This window comes from Mastigoproctus giganteus, chromosome 9, assembly GCF_048544385.1.
Source record: "Mastigoproctus giganteus isolate SK-2022 chromosome 9, ASM4854438v1, whole genome shotgun sequence".
In the NCBI taxonomy this organism is placed as follows: Eukaryota; Metazoa; Arthropoda; class Arachnida; order Uropygi; family Thelyphonidae; genus Mastigoproctus; species Mastigoproctus giganteus.
Window position 1 is genome coordinate 71,391,427 of NC_143583.1, and position 21,047 is coordinate 71,412,473.

At 40.5% G+C, this 21,047-nt stretch overlaps 1 protein-coding gene across 1 annotated transcript in view; it reads left to right on the forward strand.

Moving 5' to 3' along the window:
• The window catches only part of LOC150080437 (centrosomal protein of 290 kDa-like), a 386,964-nt gene that overhangs the window by 24,649 nt on the left and 341,268 nt on the right, over positions 1 to 21,047 (forward strand). Inside the window, 1 exon segment of the mRNA XM_090380692.1 lies at positions 13,565 to 13,726. Within this exon segment, the coding sequence (XP_090236818.1) occupies positions 13,565 to 13,726 (162 nt within the window).

Consider the following 21,047-nt stretch of genomic DNA (forward strand, 5'->3'; position numbering starts at 1 on the left):
GTTGGGAATAGCCATGAGATAAAGGTTCCATTGGAGAAGAGACAATCACCAAGTTGTGATCTGAAGTGCCTAAAGGACCTCTCACTTTGACCGTGTACTTGGAAGGGTTGTTTGTGAGAAAAAGATCAAGAGTATTGGCTGTATGATTAGGATTGTATGGTATTCTTGTAGGTAAATGAACAACCTGCTAGGTCATTAGTAATTGCAAAAGCCTCAGCATCTCGACCTGCTGGGATAGTGTGACTAGAAAACGGAAGCCAGCTGGAGTTGTGAACATTAAAATCACCAAGGAAAATTACCTCAATGTAGTAGTAGTAGTAGTAGTGGCATGTGATGCAAGAAAGCAAGTGTATGAGCTTACGCAGCATCAGCCAAAAAAAAAAAAAAAATCACACCATTCCCTCCAAATGCCTGTCCAGTTCCTCCTTAAATTTATTCAACCTATCAACTTCCACAACGACAGATGGAGGTTTGTTCCAGCAATTAACCACCTGCTGGCTAAAGGCAAATTTCCGCACATCTATTCTACATCTGTCCTTTCTTAATTTGAATTTATGCCCCCTTAGGTTCGTAATCTGAACAAGTGGAAGGATCCCATCAGAATTCAGCGTACTCAACCCATTCAAGGCCTTATACACCTCAATCAGATCACTGCGCAGGTGCCTAGTCTCCAGCCACTGCAATTTGCAGAACTTAAGCCTCTCTTGATAAGAGGATCCCTTCATTCCCCTCACCAATCTTGTTGCCCTTCTCTGTACACGCTCAAGTAAATCTACATCCTTCCTAAAATGAGGCCTCCAGACCTGTACGCAGTACTCAAGGCGTGGCCTGACCATTGCCTTATACAGAGGGATAATCACCTCCTTCTCCCTGCTAACAAAATTCCTATATATCATTGACAAAACCCCATGACCTGCCCTGGCAGCCTGTCTGCATTGCTCAGAAAACTTCATATCTGCCTGCACAATTACTCCCAGGTCTTTTTCATTTTCTACCACCTTAAGTGTAGTACCACACAGTTGGTACATTTCTCTGGGGTTACTTCTACCCATATGCAGTGCTTTGCATTTGTCAAAGTTAAACTTCAGTTGCCACTTCTTAGCCCATCTGCCCAAATTATCCAGATCCTGTTGCAGTAGCATACTGCCATTACTGTCATTAACAACCCTGCCAACCTTTGTATCATCTGCAAACTTCGACATTAAGCCTGATATACCTTCATCAATATCATTGATAAATAAACAAAACAACAGTGGACCTAACACTGAACCCTGTGGGACACCACTAATAACATTAGTCCAAGAAGAGCAGCACCCATTGATTACCACCCTCTGTCTTCTCCCACTTAACCATCCTTTTATCCATTGTAGTAACTTACCCTTAATACCATTCTGCTCCAATTTGTACAATAGTCTTCCATGCGCAACAGTGTCAAAAGCTTTCCTGAAATCCAAATATATGATATCAAAATTATTTTTTGCATCCAATTCCTTTGTAACCACATCATAATATCCTATCAAATTTGTCAGACAAGACTTTCCCTTAACAAACCCATGCTGTGTCTGAATTATTGCTGCAGTCTTGTCTAGATGATCCTGCAATGCATCTTTAACCAGTGACTCCATTATTTTACCAGGAACAGAAGTTAAACTAACTGGTCTGTAATTATTCGTGTCACCCTTCGATCCCCCTTTGTGAATTGGGGATACATTTGCACATCTCCAGTCTGTGGGAACCTCCCCTGAGTCCAAGGACGCTCTCATAATTATGGCTAAGGGTTTGCTTAGTTGCTTTGCCGCCTCCTTTAATATAACTGGATAGATCCCATCCACCCCAGGTGCTTGTCTTACGTTTAACTTCAACAATTTCTCTTCCACTTTGCTCTCAGTTATTCCAAAATTATTATGTATCCTGCTACAATTTGATAACCTTCTGCCATTTTCAAACCTTAATAATTCCTCATATGTGAATGTAGATGCAAAATACTCATTAAGTTTGTTTGCTATCTGTGCAGGATCATCAACAGTCGAACCATCGATGTCAAGTGGACCAATCTGATTCATCCCCTTCCTTTTAGAGTTTATATAAGTAAAGAAATCCTTGCTGTTTTTCTTAGCATTTTTTGCCAAGGATTTCTCGTAATCTGCCTTCACCTGCCAAACCTCCAATGTTAGGAAAGTTGGACTGAAGAAAGTTAAGTTGCAAAAAGAGGAAGTCAAAGAGCTCCAAGTGATGGGAGAACGGTAGAGACACCAGATGAATTTGACACAATGAGGTAGAGAGATTTTAAGCCAGAGAAGATCAAAGAGAGGAGATTCCAAATTGCCAAGTCTCTGACAGGGAATATCAGAACGGACATATCCACAAGTTCCACCTTTGAGGCGAAAATAATCACACAGCGAATGATTTGGGCATCTGAGATGAGCAGTAGTTGAATCAACCGATAACTAAGATTCTGTCAGAAAATGTACATGGGCTTTGGCAGACTGCAAGTGGAAATGGACATTGTTGAGATTAGCATTGAGACCATGTATATTTGTGAAATGAATTAGGAAGTCCTTGGGAGGTTTAGATCTTTTCGCAGATAAGCTTGCTCTATTAATTTTACAATTCATGGTGTATTCAATAGTAAGAAAGAGTGGGTGGGACATGCTGTATGAAGTAATGAAATTTTTGGATATGGCGTACACGTGGTAAGAATATGCCCAGATCCTTGACATAATGTGGCCTCGACAATGCTCCCCGCATACACACTACTCGGACTCCCTCCAGTCACTATCTGGAAGAGTAGAGGTAGCAAGATTATACACTAGCTGATCCGGAAGCCTCCTAGAGAGTTACCAATAGGTTCGGTCCAGTGTACTTAATGCATGAAGAATCACTACTGATAAACAAATCAAGAGTATTACTCCCTCTAGTTGCCTCCGAAACGTGCTGATGTAGAAAACAATCATCCAATAAATCCACAAAAGCTTTGCTATTGTGTGAGTGGCCAATCCACAAATTCCAGTCAATATTTGGGAAATTAAAATCCCCCATTATAAGACTCTCCGATGTACTGGCCCACTCTATTTCCCTGTACAGTTTCTTATTATACTGATCAGAGTCATTAGGCCCATAGCACACTCCTACTCTCAATTTTGATTTCCCAATGCTTATGTCACACCAAACTGACTTGACACTGCGCTGTCCATCGATGTCAACTGGCTTCACTTCCTTGGATTTTATGTGTTTCTTAACTAATAGCACAACCCCTCCTCCCTTCCTATCCTGTCTATCCTTTCTGTAGACGTTGTACTCCCCAAATTCCAGTTCTGCATTCCTTATATCTGTGTGACACCACGTCTCTGATATCCCAACAATATCCGCATTTGATGCTTTGAGCAATACCTCAAATTCATCAAATTTATTTACCAAACTCCTGGCATTGGTGTACATGCAAATATACATGCACCTTTTTTTATTCTAAGCTACCCTAAAACAACCCATGTGTTTACTTGTACCGCAATGATACTCTTGCACATGGAAGACTGCTACACAAATTGGAGCAGTGTGACATTGGAGGCAAATTGCTGCTGTGGATAAAGGGGTGGTTGAGGGGGAGAAGACAGAGAGTGGTAATCAATGGACACTGCTCATCGTGGACTAATGTTATTAGTGGAGTCCCTCAGGGCTCAGTGTTGGGTACATTATTGTTTTCTGTATTTATAAATGATATTGATGATGGTATATCAAGCTTAATGTCCAAGTTTGCAGACGATACAAAGGTTGGCAGGGTTGTCAAGGACACTACTGACACTATGCTGCTGCAACAGGATCTGGAAAGGTTGAGCAGATGGGCTGAGAGGTGGCAAAAGGCCGCCGTAGCCTAGTGGTCAGGCGCGCGGGTGCATAAGTACACGTGCCTTGAGTGACCGGGGTTCAAGCCCGTGACTACTGAATACGGTGCTGTTTCTTGTATTCTGTCTATCTTGTGAACTCCTCTGACCGTTTGGTCGTCCCGGAGTATAAACAGAAAATCTATCTATCTATCTAAATGAAGTTTAACATTGACAAATGTAAAGTACTACACATGGGAAACAGCAACCCCAGAGCAACGTATCAACTCTGTGGTACTACACTGACAGTGGTAGAGAATGAAAGGGACTTGGGGGTGGTTGTGCAGGCAGATATGAAGTTCTCTGAGCAGTGCAGACGGGCTGCAAGAGTAGCTCATGGAGTATTGTCAATGATATACAGGAATTTTTCCAGCAGAGATAAGGAGGTGATTATTCCCTTGTATAAGGCAATGGTCAGGCCACACCTAGAGTACTGTATACAGGTCTGGAGGCCTCATTTCAAGAAGGATGTAGAGCTGCTGGAATGAATACAGAGAAGGGCAACAAGATTAGTGAATGGAACAAAGGGGTGCTCTTACGAAGAAAGGCTTAAGTTTTGCAAATTACAGTGTCTGGAGACCAGGCACCAGCGAGGTGATCTGATAGAGGTGTATAAAGCCTTGAATGGTTTGAGCATGCTCAATGCTGATGGGATTCTTCCTCTAGCTCAGAATAATCACCTGAGAGGGCATAAATTCAAATTGAGGAAAGACAGATGTAGGATAGACGTGCTGAAATTTGCCTTTAACCAGCGGGTGGTTGGTTGGTGGAACAGACTTCCATCCCTTGTAGTGGAGGTTGATAGCCTAAATAAGTTTAAGGCTCAGCTAGACAGGTATTTTGAACGAACAGAGGGGTGACGAGGGTTTTTTTTTTTTTTTTTTGGCTGATGCTGCATAAGCTTGCTTTCTTGCATCAAATGCCTCTACTAATGCTAATGCTAATGACTCCCAGCAGTCTCTTAAATATCATCTTGTGTTTCAAACTTCTGCTCATTCCAATAGGAGCAGTGCAAGAATCACTTTCACCTCTGCCAGTGGCTACCATTAATCTATTAGTCTTTGTATCCCCCCAAGCTAGCAGTTTTCTGACCCACCTAACACTGCCTCGATAGCATGAGTAAATATTCTTGCACCCCTTTCTATTTAAGTGTATCCCATCCCTGTAGAAGCAGTCTCTCCTGTTAACAAGTACAGTCCAGGCTGAAAAAAATTCTACCCCTTGAGCCTTGCACAATCTTTCCAGGGCCGAATTGATCGACAAGGCTCTCATCATATACTCCCTCCTATCGTGTCTGGGCAGAATTGCAGACACTTTCAAATTCAACCCTAATTCTCGTCTTTTTTTCAACAGTGACCTGTACTTGTTAAGTAATTCTGCCAGTCTCCTACTCTTGATATCATTAGTGCCAACGTGTACAACTATATCACCTTTTGTACCCTTAAAAGATGATATCCGCTCTACAACATTATTAACTTTTGTCCCTGCAGACATACCCTGCTCCTGTTCCACCTATCCTTTTTACAAAGCATGTTTCCCGTTTTCCTGACAATAGAGTCACCAGCAACTACTAGTTCCTGTGGGACCAGTGCATTCCGCCTTGGGTGTTGCCGCTGTGTTGCGTGATGAACAAATGGAAGCTCTGGCGTTGATGTGGGCAGCTGAGAGCTTGATGGGCCCCTCAATTTAGTTCCTTCAAAGGCAACCACCTTATCCTTCAAGCTCTCATATAGGCCCTTAAGAATATTGAGTTGTTGCCTGATTTTGTTACACTCCTTGCATCGCGCAAACACAAAAACATCCCGCATGGCAATATTACGTCCAATACCTGATTGCTTCACAAATATCACGTAAGCAGAACATTTTAAAAGACTGTGATTCAGAGGGCAACTGCCCCCCCCCTCCCCCCTCAGTTCTCCTCTGAGCTACAGCACTCCAATTAGCTTGAGCCTTTTGCTTTACTGCTCTGGTCTGAGTCATGATTTCGATTTAATTTCTTTCAATTTCAGTACAAAATTATAACCCCAAACTTGTATCCCAACACAGTTATAACGGTGGCCGACCGGGCTAGCCGAGTGGGTAAAGTACCTGCCCGGCAACCCAAAGGTCGTGGGTTCGATTCCCGCCTCGGGCTTGGATCAAAGTACTGCAAAAACTTGGGAGGTGCAATATGGCCACAGAAGCCGATGCGTCAACAACTACCAAATCAAAAAAAAAAAAAAAAAAAAGTTATAACGGTATATATATTTTTCAGTATCAAGTATTAATTATCTATGAGTTCCCTTTATATAACTTCCGTATCAAGTTATGTATTAATTAATTATGTTATGTTTGTAATCTAAGTCATTATATATGTTTAGTTAAAAGTACAATTTAATTGACAACGAAGTTTAACAAGTTTAATAGATTTTACTGATTAATTGACAATATTATGCTATACTATACTAATGCTATCTAGTTCGGAATATAACATATCGTATAACAAAGGCGGCAAGTTACAAACAGTAACTCTTTCAGACGTCCAATAATGTCTTTTCAAAAACACATATTGTCCTCCGTAAAAAAATATTTCAAAAACTTTTCATGTCTTTTTTGAAACACTGAAATCTTTGGTCCTGCTGCGAGTATATTTCACTGCTGTAACCTAGAATCTAACAGCCCAGCTTGTTCTTTCGGCAAATTTAAGTCTCGAACTAAATCATTCAACTCATCTTGTTTGATTAAATATACCCCACTACCTGAACTTACTGGTTGATAGTCGACATCTTGTGAAGTGGAGGCTTCTGGGGAATCCTCAACTTCAACTTGATAACTATTATCTTCCCCACTACTGTTATCCCAAGTTTTCGGGGACACTGGTACTGGCAAATTGTCACTGTGTGGAATGGGTTGAATTGCAGAAGGTATATTTGGGTATATTATAGCGTTTGCTTTTTTTTTTAGACATACCAGATATATTTGTTATACATATATTTGTTATATCTCGCCAAACCATAGGGACTGCAAAATGTAACGCTTTGAGTTTGCCATGTTTCCACTTCCTAAGGTTTGTCGTACAGGTAATACAACACTTGTGAGGCGCTCGAGATTTGTCTTGATCACCAATTTTACATCTGAAATTAAAAGAATACAAAAGTTTTGTAATGTCATAGATATTTTTCCTTTGAGTCTTTGGGGTAAACCATCCACAAAAATTGTCTGGATGATTGATACACTTCCTATGTGTCTGCTTATTGTGACAAATGGGCCTGGAGTACTGGGGTCCATAGTTTAACAAATATTTATTTAAAGTATACCCAGTAAAATAAAATAAAATAAAATATTTCCAGAAGCTTTCGGAACTCGTGTCCCTTTCTCAACTGACAGAATTTTTAAATACATTACAAGCAAACTGTGGCACGTTACTCATTCGTCATTGTTGTAGCACGGACGTGTGCTGCCTTGCGCCAGTGATCATCCATCAATAAAACGGTTGTCTCCAGGATTGGATGTATACGCATGCCTTTCTGGCGATTTAATGCCTTAGGGTTGTTCATTATGTTTAGTGACTCTAGCCATAGGCGGTGGCGAAAGTGTCGCGCGTGGTCCACTATCTCAAAGTCGCGCTTGGGGTCAAGATCGTGGTTGGTAGCCCAAAAATGTTCTGCAAGCGCGGACTGGTCAGTTTCGGCAAGCCGGATTGCTCTGTCGTGTTCCGTGAGGCGATCCTGGAGACGTCTCGATGTCTCACCTACGTAGCAACTGTTACAGGCCCTACAGGTGATACGGTACACTACATTGCTGCGTAAGACAGGTGTGACAGGGGTCTTCACACTGGAGACAAGTGAACGTAGGTTCCTACCTGGTAATTGTACACATTTTATGTTGTAACTTCTCAGGATCTTCGAGATACGTCCTGACACTCCTGGATAGTACGGAATGTAGGCGGATGATATGCCGACTTGCTTCGGAGGTCTTGGGTTGGAAGTAAGCTCTTGTGCCTGTAACAAGCATCTGTTTAGTACATGGGATGGATAACCGCATCTGGTTAAGTCCGCCTTCACACGGGAGATCTCGTTACGTCTAATTGTGTCGGTGCTGGAATGGCTCCAGGCCCTGGAGAACAGGGTGCGGGCAGTGCTATTGAGATGGCTTGGAGCGTGGCCGGACCCGTAGTTGGTGAATTGACCGCACCACATGGGTTTGCGGTATACTGAGGTCTCTAGATGTGGGCCTACGCGATGCACTAGCACGTCCAGAAACGGGAGCGAACCGTCCACCTCTGATTCTACGGTAAACTTGATGAAATTGGATAGAGAGTTGAGGTATTCTAGTAGTACCGTTTCAGAACCACGTGGTATTATGGTAAAAATATCGTCGACATATCTACACCACGTTGTAATAGGTGTAGGTGGGTTCTGGTGTATCTGCTTCTCCAGATCTTCCATGGCGATGTTAGCTACTACGGAACTGACAGGGGCACCCATAGCAGTGCCATGTACTTGTTTGTAGAGTGAGTCTTCAAAGGTGAAGATGCTGCTAGAGAGGCATAGGTTGAGGGCGGTACAGATGTCATCAGTGGATAGTGACGTCCTGGATTGGAGGCTTAAGTCGCTCTCAAGGAGCCTTCTGGCGCAGTGCACGGCCTGTTGGACGGGAATCGAGGTGAATAAAGAAACCACGTCAAATGATGCCATGACAGAGTTATCAGGGATTGAAATGTCCTTAATGGTGTTAATGAATTCACTGCTGTTTTTAACGGTGTGAGATGTATTACCTATAAGAGGCGAGAGGAGGCTCGCGATGTGTTTGGACAGTTCATACGTTGGGGCACTGCAGCAAGACACTATAGGTCTGAGAGGAATACCCGGTTTATGGATCTTTGGTAATCCGTAGAATTGTGGTAGTTGACAGCCAGTACCACGCAGAAGATGGTGAGTCGCGGTCGGGATCTTCTTATCTTTAAGCCATGCGTGGACAAGTTTATTAACATTTGCTTCCAGACGTTTCAAGACTTTAACGGGAGGATCAGGTAGAGGTTCATATACGTTAGGATCGAGTAATAGGGCCAAGGCTTTCTCTCGGTAGGCTGATCGGTCCAGCACAACAGTCCGGCGCCCTTTATCCGCAGGAAGTACAACGATGGAGTTGTCTTTTCTTATAGATGACAGGGATGATGATGCCGCCCTGTCATCTATAAGAAAAGACAACTCCATCGTTGTACTTCCTGCGGATAAAGGGCGCCGGACTGTTGTGCTGGACCGATCAGCCTACCGAGAGAAAGCCTTGGCCCTATTACTCGATCCTAACGTATATGAACCTCTACCTGATCCTCCCGTTAAAGTCTTGAAACGTCTGGAAGCAAATGTTAATAAACTTGTCCACGCATGGCTTAAAGATAAGAAGATCCCGACCGCGACTCACCATCTTCTGCGTGGTACTGGCTGTCAACTACCACAATTCTACGGATTACCAAAGATCCATAAACCGGGTATTCCTCTCAGACCTATAGTGTCTTGCTGCAGTGCCCCAACGTATGAACTGTCCAAACACATCGCGAGCCTCCTCTCGCCTCTTATAGGTAATACATCTCACACCGTTAAAAACAGCAGTGAATTCATTAACACCATTAAGGACATTTCAATCCCTGATAACTCTGTCATGGCATCATTTGACGTGGTTTCTTTATTCACCTCGATTCCCGTCCAACAGGCCGTGCACTGCGCCAGAAGGCTCCTTGAGAGCGACTTAAGCCTCCAATCCAGGACGTCACTATCCACTGATGACATCTGTACCGCCCTCAACCTATGCCTCTCTAGCAGCATCTTCACCTTTGAAGACTCACTCTACAAACAAGTACATGGCACTGCTATGGGTGCCCCTGTCAGTTCCGTAGTAGCTAACATCGCCATGGAAGATCTGGAGAAGCAGATACACCAGAACCCACCTACACCTATTACAACGTGGTGTAGATATGTCGACGATATTTTTACCATAATACCACGTGGTTCTGAAACGGTACTACTAGAATACCTCAACTCTCTATCCAATTTCATCAAGTTTACCGTAGAATCAGAGGTGGACGGTTCGCTCCCGTTTCTGGACGTGCTAGTGCATCGCGTAGGCCCACATCTAGAGACCTCAGTATACCGCAAACCCATGTGGTGCGGTCAATTCACCAACTACGGGTCCGGCCACGCTCCAAGCCATCTCAATAGCACTGCCCGCACCCTGTTCTCCAGGGCCTGGAGCCATTCCAGCACCGACACAATTAGACGTAACGAGATCTCCCGTGTGAAGGCGGACTTAACCAGATGCGGTTATCCATCCCATGTACTAAACAGATGCTTGTTACAGGCACAAGAGCTTACTTCCAACCCAAGACCTCCGAAGCAAGTCGGCATATCATCCGCCTACATTCCGTACTATCCAGGAGTGTCAGGACGTATCTCGAAGATCCTGAGAAGTTACAACATAAAATGTGTACAATTACCAGGTAGGAACCTACGTTCACTTGTCTCCAGTGTGAAGACCCCTGTCACACCTGTCTTACGCAGCAATGTAGTGTACCGTATCACCTGTAGGGCCTGTAACAGTTGCTACGTAGGTGAGACATCGAGACGTCTCCAGGATCGCCTCACGGAACACGACAGAGCAATCCGGCTTGCCGAAACTGACCAGTCCGCGCTTGCAGAACATTTTTGGGCTACCAACCACGATCTTGACCCCAAGCGCGACTTTGAGATAGTGGACCACGCGCGACACTTTCGCCACCGCCTATGGCTAGAGTCACTAAACATAATGAACAACCCTAAGGCATTAAATCGCCAGAAAGGCATGCGTATACATCCAATCCTGGAGACAACCGTTTTATTGATGGATGATCACTGGCGCAAGGCAGCACACGTCCGTGCTACAACAATGACGAATGAGTAACGTGCCACAGTTTGCTTGTAATGTATTTAAAAATTCTGTCAGTTGAGAAAGGGACACGAGTTCCGAAAGCTTCTGGAAATATTTTATTTTATTTTATTTTACTGGGTATACTTTAAATAAATATTTGTCTGCTTATTCATTTTAGCACTAAATGAATTTCTGAAAACGTAAATTCAGTTTTGACCACTACAATATAAAAACAACAGAAATTCAATTTTTATCACTACACAGTACACAGATGTGGCAAATTACTACTTCTACTCATGAAAACACTGTAAGGAAAAATATTTGTGAATTGGCAGGTAGAGCCGGAAATTATTTTACTGCTACTGCAAGGGTTGCAGGCTGCATTCCCCCACTCTCAAGGGGCTGTTTATGTTGGAGGATAGATTTACGACCCTCAGAACATGTTATGATCAGTTAATACTTTAAAAACCTTGGCACAGCCTACAAAAATACTCACAAAAACACTAAATGTGCTCTCTTCAAATTGTAAATTGTTGCATTGGAATTTGAACCTAAGAACCATAGGTCTCATTATGTTTATCAGAAAGAAAACTGGGGCCAGAATTGATTACTAAAATTAAGAGAATTAGCTTATATCTCTTAAAATAAATCAGTAGGTCATACCTTACTGGCTAGATTATGCATAATTGGCATATTTTGGTAAAACGTAACTTTCTCTATATTTAATAACTGTGATGTGATGTGAAACTATCATGGTGATTTTCAAAATGTACTCTTTGCCTTTAGCCAGCGGGTGGTTGGTTGGTGGAACAGACTGCCATCCCTTGTGGTGGAGGTTGATAGCCTAAATAAGTTTAAGGCTCAGCTGGACAGGTATTTTGAATGAACAGAGGGGTGAAGTGGAAGTGGGTTTTTTTTTTTTTTTTTTTTTTTTTTGGCTGATGCTGCATAAGCTTGCTTTCTTGCATCAAATGCCTCTACTAATGCTAATGCTAATGCTCATAAAAATGGTTAAAAACAGCATTTAAGTTCTTGGAGGTGAAAATCATGCTGGCTAGTGTTATTGATTAACAGTTAATGTTAGAACATTAATTTTAACAGTCACCTGTCAGGTGACCCATCACTACTGCCAGTTTAATGATTGGCAGTTGGGTTAAAGAAGTAATGCAGGATCATCTTTTTGATAGGAATACAGCAATTGCAGCATGAATTTAGTAGCATGAATCATAGTAGCTAATCAGTGGGCTGACCACTGATTAGCTACTATGATGCAGAATAACACATTGGGTGTTACCAAATACAAAGTAGTAGAGGACAAAAAATGCATAGGGGTAATTATACAGTCTGACGTGAAGTTCTTTAAGCAATGTGCACAGACAAGCAGCTGATGGGGGTTTTGTCAATGATATACAGGAACTTTGCCAGCAGGGACAAAGAGCTGATTATCCTGTTGTATAAGACAATAGTTAGGCTGTATCTTGAGTGCTGCATACAGCTCTGGAAGTCTTATTTTTGAAAGGATGTGGATCTTTTGGAATTAGTGCAGAGAAGAGCAGCAGGATTAGTCAGGAACACAAAAGAGCTCTTTATCAGGAAAGGAACGTCTTCAGTTCTGTAAATTACAGTTCTGGAAATTAGGCAGTTGTGAGGGGACCTGATTGAAATGTTTGGGGCTTTAAATGGATTGAATAAACTAAATGCTGATGTCATCTTTACTCCCTTGTGCACAATATACATGAGGGAACATAGATGTATGTACTCGAGACTAGTGTGTTTTAAGTTGAGATTATGTTCTATGCACATATAATTATTTTGGAAGGGATAATTAAAGAAAGATTATAGCGGGGATTTATAAATGTAGGAAAATACACATATAGGTGTTATGCTCACTGCTGTAATCCCTGTTGGGAAGTTTAAATTGTTAGAAGACAAGAGAATGTTATAAGATGTAAACTAAACCAGAAGAAGAAAAGGCAGAAAGACATGAAGATATATGAGTTGTGATTATCATTACATCTTAGCACACACATAATGATATTAATTAACATAATCCCCAAATGATGATGTATGATATATTCTTTTAATGTATATACTGTGAATAAACAATATTGTATATGTTTATCAAGTGTAGTATGAGTCATTCTGAATACTCAGCCAGTCCAGAGGAGACATACATGAACTTCTATTCCCCCAGAATCTGTGATCTTCTGTGCAATATACAAGTCAGGTGTTAATGTGGGAGGGTGTAATTAGGGGGAAGCTATGATGAGAAACCCTCCATCAAACCATGCAATGACTGCGAGTGTATTTTGTGGTTGACTTAGGTAGTTTACTCAAAGTAACAAGTATATATTTGACTGTTTGGTTTATTAAATTGCTCTTTCATAGAGAATAAACCCATTGGGGAAAAAAAAAAAGATTGTTGCATAGTCAGTCGTTTGTTTTATTTCAGACTTTCAAATTTCCCTCAGAAATATAGTCAGTGAATGTTCATAGATATTTTGTTTATTATTTATATATTTAAAACAGTATTGGGCGAAGTGTTAATGCCACAGCTGAATTCGTCTGATTAGTATATTGATACAGTATCCTTTAAAACTTTATAATTTATGAATAAATGAGTTGTTAAATGCATTCTTGACCAGTATTTGCAATATTTCATCAATTTTCAGTAAAGTTTAATTCTGAAAGTTTATTTGAAATCAATGCAGAAAATTTTTTCTATTGTTTTAGAAAACTAATTGTCATTTTTATTGTTATAACTTTTAATGTAGTAATTACTGTTTGTTTGTTTTTTTTTTTAGGAAATGTCCATTTTCAGAATACAGGCCTTACAGAATGCTCTTGAAGACAGTGTTCCTGTGCATGAATTAGAAACTGCTAATAGGCAGTATATTGAATTAACAAACAAATATAGAGATTTATTGGAAAAAGAAGTTACTGTCTCAAGATATATATATCAGCAGGTAAATTTATATATAAATTTAGTACATAAATGAGAGCTTACATATACTCAATTTTTCCTATGTTCTATTAATATTTTACAAATGAACAAGGAGTTACTTTTTATTCAGTCAGTAGGACTTCTTCTTTACCAAATCTCCTTATATGAATAAATTACGAAATGATTCGTTGAAACAAAATTACATAATTTAAAATAATTGAAAACTCATAATGTGTTCCTCACTATTGACACACGGGCAGTCCAACATCCCAGGATCACAGCGGTGAACCCTAACCTGATCCCAGAAATATTAAACCCCCCATGCAACCTCTAGTGAAGGAAGACATTTTGTCATAAGACAATGTCAGTACGATAAAACAATGAAATTAAAAATTCCTCACTGGAATATGAATAAAATACTATTAAAATGCGATAAAACAATGTTTCAACGAATCATTTCGTAATTTATTCGTATAAGGAGATTTGGTAAAGAATAAGTCCTACTGGCTGAATAAAAGGTAAATCCTTGTTCATTTCTGAAATATTAATAGAACGACGTAGGAAAAATTGAGCGTATGTAATCTCTCATTTATGTAGTAAAAGGAAGGAATTCTTTAATATCATTGTTTTATCGCATTTTAATAGTATTTTATTCGTATTCCAGTGAGGAATTTTTAATTTCATTGTTTTATCGTACTGACATTGTCTTATGACAAATGTCTTCCTTCACTAGAGGTTGCGTGGGGGGTTTAATATTTCTGGGATCGGGTTAGGGTTCACCGCTGGGATCCTGTGATGTTGGACTGCCCATGTGTCAATAGTGAGGAACACATTATGAGTTTTAAATTATGTAATTTTGTTTCAATGAATCATTTCATAATTTATTCATATAAGTAGATTTGGTAAAGAAGAAGTCCTACTGACTGAATAAAAGGTAACTCCTTGTTCATTTCTAAAATATAAATTTAGGAAAATCATAAATCTAGGTTTTTTTTTTTTTTTAGGAAATGTCCATTTTCAGAATACAGGCCTTACAGAATTCTCTTGAACACAGTGTTTCTGTGCATGAATTAGAAACTGCTAATAGGCAGTATGTTGAATTAACAAACAAATATAGAGATATAATGAAAAAAGAAGTTACTGTCTCAAGATATTTTGAAGACTAGGTGCACAAGGCATGATATAGGTTGAAATTAACTATATAATATTGGGGTAAATACACCATAGTTTACCCATTAACTATATAATATTGGTGTAAATACACCATAGTTTACCCATAAATTTAACTACATAAGTAGTGTAAAGGCATCGTTTGATTTTATTTCATATTGTGGCTACCTTCACAACGAGATACCAGGTATTGCACTACTTTGAATTAATAACGTTTCTCTAGTAGAGGAGACTATTGTTATTTATTCTTAGTGGCACCACCACCCAGACACGTTTCGGAACTTGTTGGCTCACTCATCAGTGGGCAGGCAGGTACCCTGATAATGCAGACATTCCATTATGGTTGCGAAGTTAATTCTACAATATGAGAGATGCCAAATGGTGAAGATAATGATAATATTTTGAAGACTAAATGCACAAGGCATAACAATAGTCTCCTCTACTAGAGGAGCATTATTTATTCGAAGTAGTGCAATACCTGGTATCGCATTGTGAAGGTAGCCACAATATGAGATAAAATCAAATGATGCCTTTACACTATTTATATAGTTAAATTTATGGGTAAACTATGGTGTATTTACACTGATATTATATAGTTAATTTCAACCCATAACTTATTATGCCGTGTGCATTTAGTCTTCAAAATATTATCATTATCTTCACCATTTAGCCTCTCTCTTATAAGTGGAATTAACTTCACAACCGTGATGGCATGTCTGCATTATCAGGGTACCTGCCCGCCCACCGATGAATGAGCCAACAAGCTCTGAAACACATCTGGGTGGTGGTGCCCAGTGAGAATAAATAACAATAGTCTCCTTTATAGAGAAGTGTTATTTATTCAAAGTGGGATATCTTGTTATGAAGGTAGCCACAATATGAGATATAATAAAACGATGCCATACTTATGTAGTTAAATTTGTGTGTGCGATGCAAGGAGTGTAAGGAGATAAGGCGACAACTCAGCGTTGTTATGGGCCTATATGAGAGCTTGAAGGATAGGGTGGATGCCCTCGAAGGATTACAAGTGAGGGGCCCATCAAGCTCTCAGCTGCCCACACCAATGCCAGAGCTTGCACTTGGTCATCGCGGAACACAGCGGCAACCCCCAAGGCAGAATGCGCTGGTCCCAAAGGAACTAGTAGTTGTTGGTGACTCTATTGTCAGGGAAACGGGAAACATGCTTTGTAAAAAGGATAGGTGGAATAGGACAAGGGTATGTCTGCCAGGGGCAAAAGTTGATGACGTTGTAGAGCGGATATCATCTTTTAAGGGCACAAAAGGTGATATAGTTGTACACGTTGGCACTAATGACATTAAGAGTAGGAGACCGGCGGAATTACTTGACAAGTACAGGTCACTGATGAAAAAAAGCCGTGAATTAGGGTTGAAATTGAAAGTGTCTGCAATTCTGCCCAGACACGATAGGAGGGAGTATATGATGAGAGCCCTGTCAATCAATTCGGCCCTGGAAAGATTGTGCAGGGCTCAAGGGGTAGAATTTTTTTCAGCCTGGTCTGTACTTGTTAACAGGAGAGACTGCTTCTACAGGGATGGGATACACTTAAATAGAAAGGGTGCAAGAATGTTTGCTGATGCTATCGAGGCAATGTTAGGTGGGTCGGAAAACTGCTAGATTGGGGGGATACAAGGACTAATAGATTAACAGTAGCCACTGGCAGAGGTGAAAGTGATTCTTGCACTGCTTCTATTGGAATGAGCCGCAGCCTGGAAAATAAGATGCAGGATATTTCAGAGACTGCTGGGAATCATTGGGGTACAAGTAAACACATGGGTTGTGTTAGGGTAGCTAAGAAAAAGAACAGGTGTATGTATACTTGTGTGTACACCAATGCTAGGAGTTTAGTAAATAAATTTGATGAATTTGAGGTATTGCTCAAAACATCAAAGGCAGATATTGTGGGGATTTCAGAGACGTGGTGTCACACAGATATAAGAAATGCAGAACTGGAATTTGGGGAGTACAATGTCTACAGAAAGGATAGACAGGATAGGAAGGGAGGAGGGGTTATGCTATTAGTTAAAAAACACATAAAATCCAAGGAAGTGAAGCCAGTCGACATCGCTGGACAGTGCAGTGTCGAGTCAGTTTGGTGTGACATAAGCATTGGGAGATCAAAATTGAGAGTAGGAGTGTGCTATAGGCCTAATGACTCTGATGAGTATAATAAGAAACTGTTCGGAGAAATAGAGTGGGCCAGTAAATCAGAGAGTCTTATAATGGGGGATTTTAATTTCCCAGATATTGACTGGAATTTGGGGGCTGGTCACTCACACAGTAGCAAGGCTTTTGTGGATTTATTGGATGATTGTTTTCTACATCAGCATGTTCGGGAGGCAACTACAGGGAGTAATACTCTTGATTTGATTATCAGTAGTGATTCTTCATGCATTAAGAATCTGCAGATAAATGAACCACTTGGTGGCAGTGATCACAGTGTGCTGAAGTGGGAGTTACTCAAAGAGGTAACTACCATTAGGGGTAAAGGGAAGGGGTATTGCTTTCGTAAAGGCGACTACAATGGACTGAGACAGTATTTAAATTCTATACAGTGGGATCAACTGATGATATTGCCAACAGCAAATTCAAAATGGGAAGCATTCAAAGAACTTATCGTGGAAGCTACTAGGCTTTACATACCAACTAAGAAATATTGTTCAAGGTTTAGGCCTAAATGGTTGTCAGATGAACTAATGAGGCATATGGCAGAGAAGAAAAATGCATGGGATACATACAAATTAACACGTGACACGGACGCCTATGATAGATACAAGTTGATCTGTAACCAAGTTACAAAGGAGGTTAGGCAGGCGAAGGCAGATTACGAGAGATCCTTGGCAAGGGATGCGAAGAAAAACAGCAAAGAGTTCTTTACTTATGTAAACTCTAGAAGGAAGGGGATGAATCAGATTGGTCCACTTGAGATCGATGGGTCAACTGTTGATGACCCTGCTCGGGTAGCTAACAAACTAAATGAATATTTTGCATCGACATTCACACATGAGGAGTTATTCAGCGAGGGGAATGCCAGAGGTGTATTCAACTCTAGCAGTAAGCTAGAGAATCTTGTAATAACTGAGAGCAAAGTGGAGGAGAAATTGTTGAAGATAAACACAAGAAAGGCACCTGGGGTGGATGGGATCTATCCAGTTATATTAAAGGAGGCAGCAAAGGAGGTAAGCAAACCCTTAGCCATAATTATGAGAGCTTCCTTGGACTCAGGGGAGGTACCCATTGACTGGAGATGTGCAAATGTGACCCCAATTCACAAAGGGGGATCAAAGGCTGACACAAGTAATTATAGACCTGTGAGTTTAACTTCTGTTCCCGGAAAATTAATGGAGGCACTGGTGAAAGAAGCACTGCAGGATCATCTAGACAAGACTTCAGTTATAGCTAGGACACAGCATGGTTTTGTTAAGGGGAAGTCTTGCCTGACCAATTTGATTGGATACTATGATGCAGTCACAAAAGAACTGGATGCAGGGAATAACTTTGATATTATATACTTGGATCTTAGAAAGGCTTTTGATACTGTTGCACATGGAAGACTGCTGCACAAATTGGAGCAGTGTGGCATTGGAGGCAAGTTGCTGCTATGGATAAAGGGGTGGTTGAGGGGGAGAAGACAGAGAGTGGTAATCAATGGACACTGCTCATCGTGGACTAATGTTATTAGTGGAGTCCCTCAGGGTGTATTGGGGCCTTTATTGTTTTCTGTATTTATAAATGATATTGATGATGGTATATCAGGCTTAATGTCCAAGTTTGCAGACGATACGAAGGTTGGCAGGGTTGTCAAGGACACTACTGACACTATGCTGCTGCAACAGGATTTGGAAAGGTTGAGCAGATGGGCTTCGAGGTGGCAAATGAAGTTTAACATTGACAAATGTAAAGTACTACATATGGGAAACAGCAACCCCAGAGCAACGTATCAACTCTGTGGTACTACACTGACAGTGGTAGAGAATGAAAGGGACCTGGGGGTGGTGGTGCAGGCAGATATGAAGTTCTCTGAGCAGTGCAGACGAGCTGCAAGAGTAGCTCATGGTGTATTGTCAATGATATATAGGAATTTTTCTAGCAGGGATAAGGAGGTGATTATTCCCTTGTATAAGGCAATGGTCAGGCCACACCTAGAGTACTGTATACAGGCCTGGAGGCCTCATTTCAGGAAGGATGTAGAGCTGCTGGAACGAGTACAGAGAAGGGCAGCTAGATTGGTGAATGGGACAAAGGGGTTCTCTTACGAAGAAAGGCTTAAGTTTTGCAAATTACAGTGTCTGGAAACTAGGCACCAGCGGGGTGATCTGATAGAGGTGTACAAAGCCTTGAATGGTTTGAGCATGCTCAATGCTGATGGGATTCTTCCTCTAGCTCAGAAAAATCACCTGAGAGGGCATAAATTCAAATTGAGGAAAGACAGATGTAGGATAGATGTGCGGAAATTTGCCTTTAGCCAGCGGGTGGTTGGTGGGTGGAACAGACTTCCATCCCTTGTCGTGGAAGTTGATAGCCTAAATAAGTTTAAGGCTCAGCTGGACAGGTATTTCGAACGAACAGAGGGGTGAAGTGGAAGTGGTTATTTTTATTTATTTATGTTACTTTTTTTTTTTTCTTTTTTTTGGCTGATGCTGCATAAGCTTGCTTTCTTGCATCAAATGCCTCTACTAATGCTAATGCTAATGCTAATTTATGGATAAACTATAGTGTATTTACACTGATATTATATAGTTGTCTCAAGATATGTATATCAGCAGGTAAAGCTTGTGGAATTTTTTATATAAATTTATACAACTAACACACTGGAGTTTCATTTGCATTTCATTGTACATATCTCTATAAATAAAAAGCAAACAAAGTTTGTATAATAAGAGGCATAAATTTTTATATTTCATATTGTGAATTACTTGACAATGAATATTGGTTATATGAGGTGCACAAGTTATCCTACTTGTGCATTTCATATAAGTAATACTTCTGAAGCAGAAGTATACTGCTATTTATTCTCAATTGAGTGTTACCACTGAGATGTACACTGTTTCTGAGATTGTCTCCTTGTCAGTGCAACTTCATTGCACTCCTACAGTAGTCAATGTGTATTATTTCTGTAGGAGCTTGTATTTGCAGGCCAGTATGTATTTTGTCTTGACTGAAAAAAACCTTAGAATAAGTCACAGGAAAACTAGTTCCTCCATCTGAGATTAGCTAACTACAGCTTTGATTGAAGAGGACTTCAGAATTTTTCCAGTTGTTGAGTTTGTGGGATTCTTAGAAGTACTTGGGAGGAATAAAAGGGTGGTCTTACCAAGAAAGGCTTAAGTCCTGCAAGTTGCAGCATCTGGAGACTAGGCATCTGCGAGGTGATCTGATTGAAGCATATAAGGCCTTGAATGGGTTGAGCAGGCTCAATTTTGATGGAATTCTTCCTCTTGCTCAGATTATGAATCTGAGGGGACATAAATATAAATTGAGGAGAGAAAATAATAGAACAGATGTGCAGAAATTGGTCTTTAGCCAGCATGTAGTTGATTGCTGAAACAAACTTCCATCTGTCTTTGTGGAATTGATAGCTTAAGTAAATTCAAGGAGAAACTATACAAACTTTTAGAGGGAATGGATGTGTGAAAATTTTTTTTTTTATTTTGGCTGATGCAACGTAAGCTTTCTTTCTTGCATCACATGCCTCTTCTACTACTACTACTTCCATTCTCTGATAAGGTCTGATGTTTTTTAAATTAATATTTTATTTATTTTGATCATTTTGTTCTTAATTATGTTAATTTGTTTTGCTTTTGAGGAAACCATTTTGCTCTCATCGGTTGGTTTTTGAATACAACAAAGTTGAAGTGGGAAATTAGGCACAGTTGGTGGCTTGAAGTGGTGAAACCCATGTTTAGTCTCTAGAGCAAAGTTTCTGGCATCCCCCTCCCCCAATACTTCTCCTTCAACCCATGCACGGTAATAAGTACTATAGGTTTTGATACCTTTCGTGTTTGGGGTTTTCATTAAAAAAAAAAAAAAAAAAGGAAATGCTTTGTTGCTACTGTAGGTCTGAATGAGTTGGTCCATTGAAATCTTACTATCAACTGTTAGCACAAAAATTCTAGCCTCCAGGCTCAGAGAGGTGTTTGAGTAACGTGTTCTA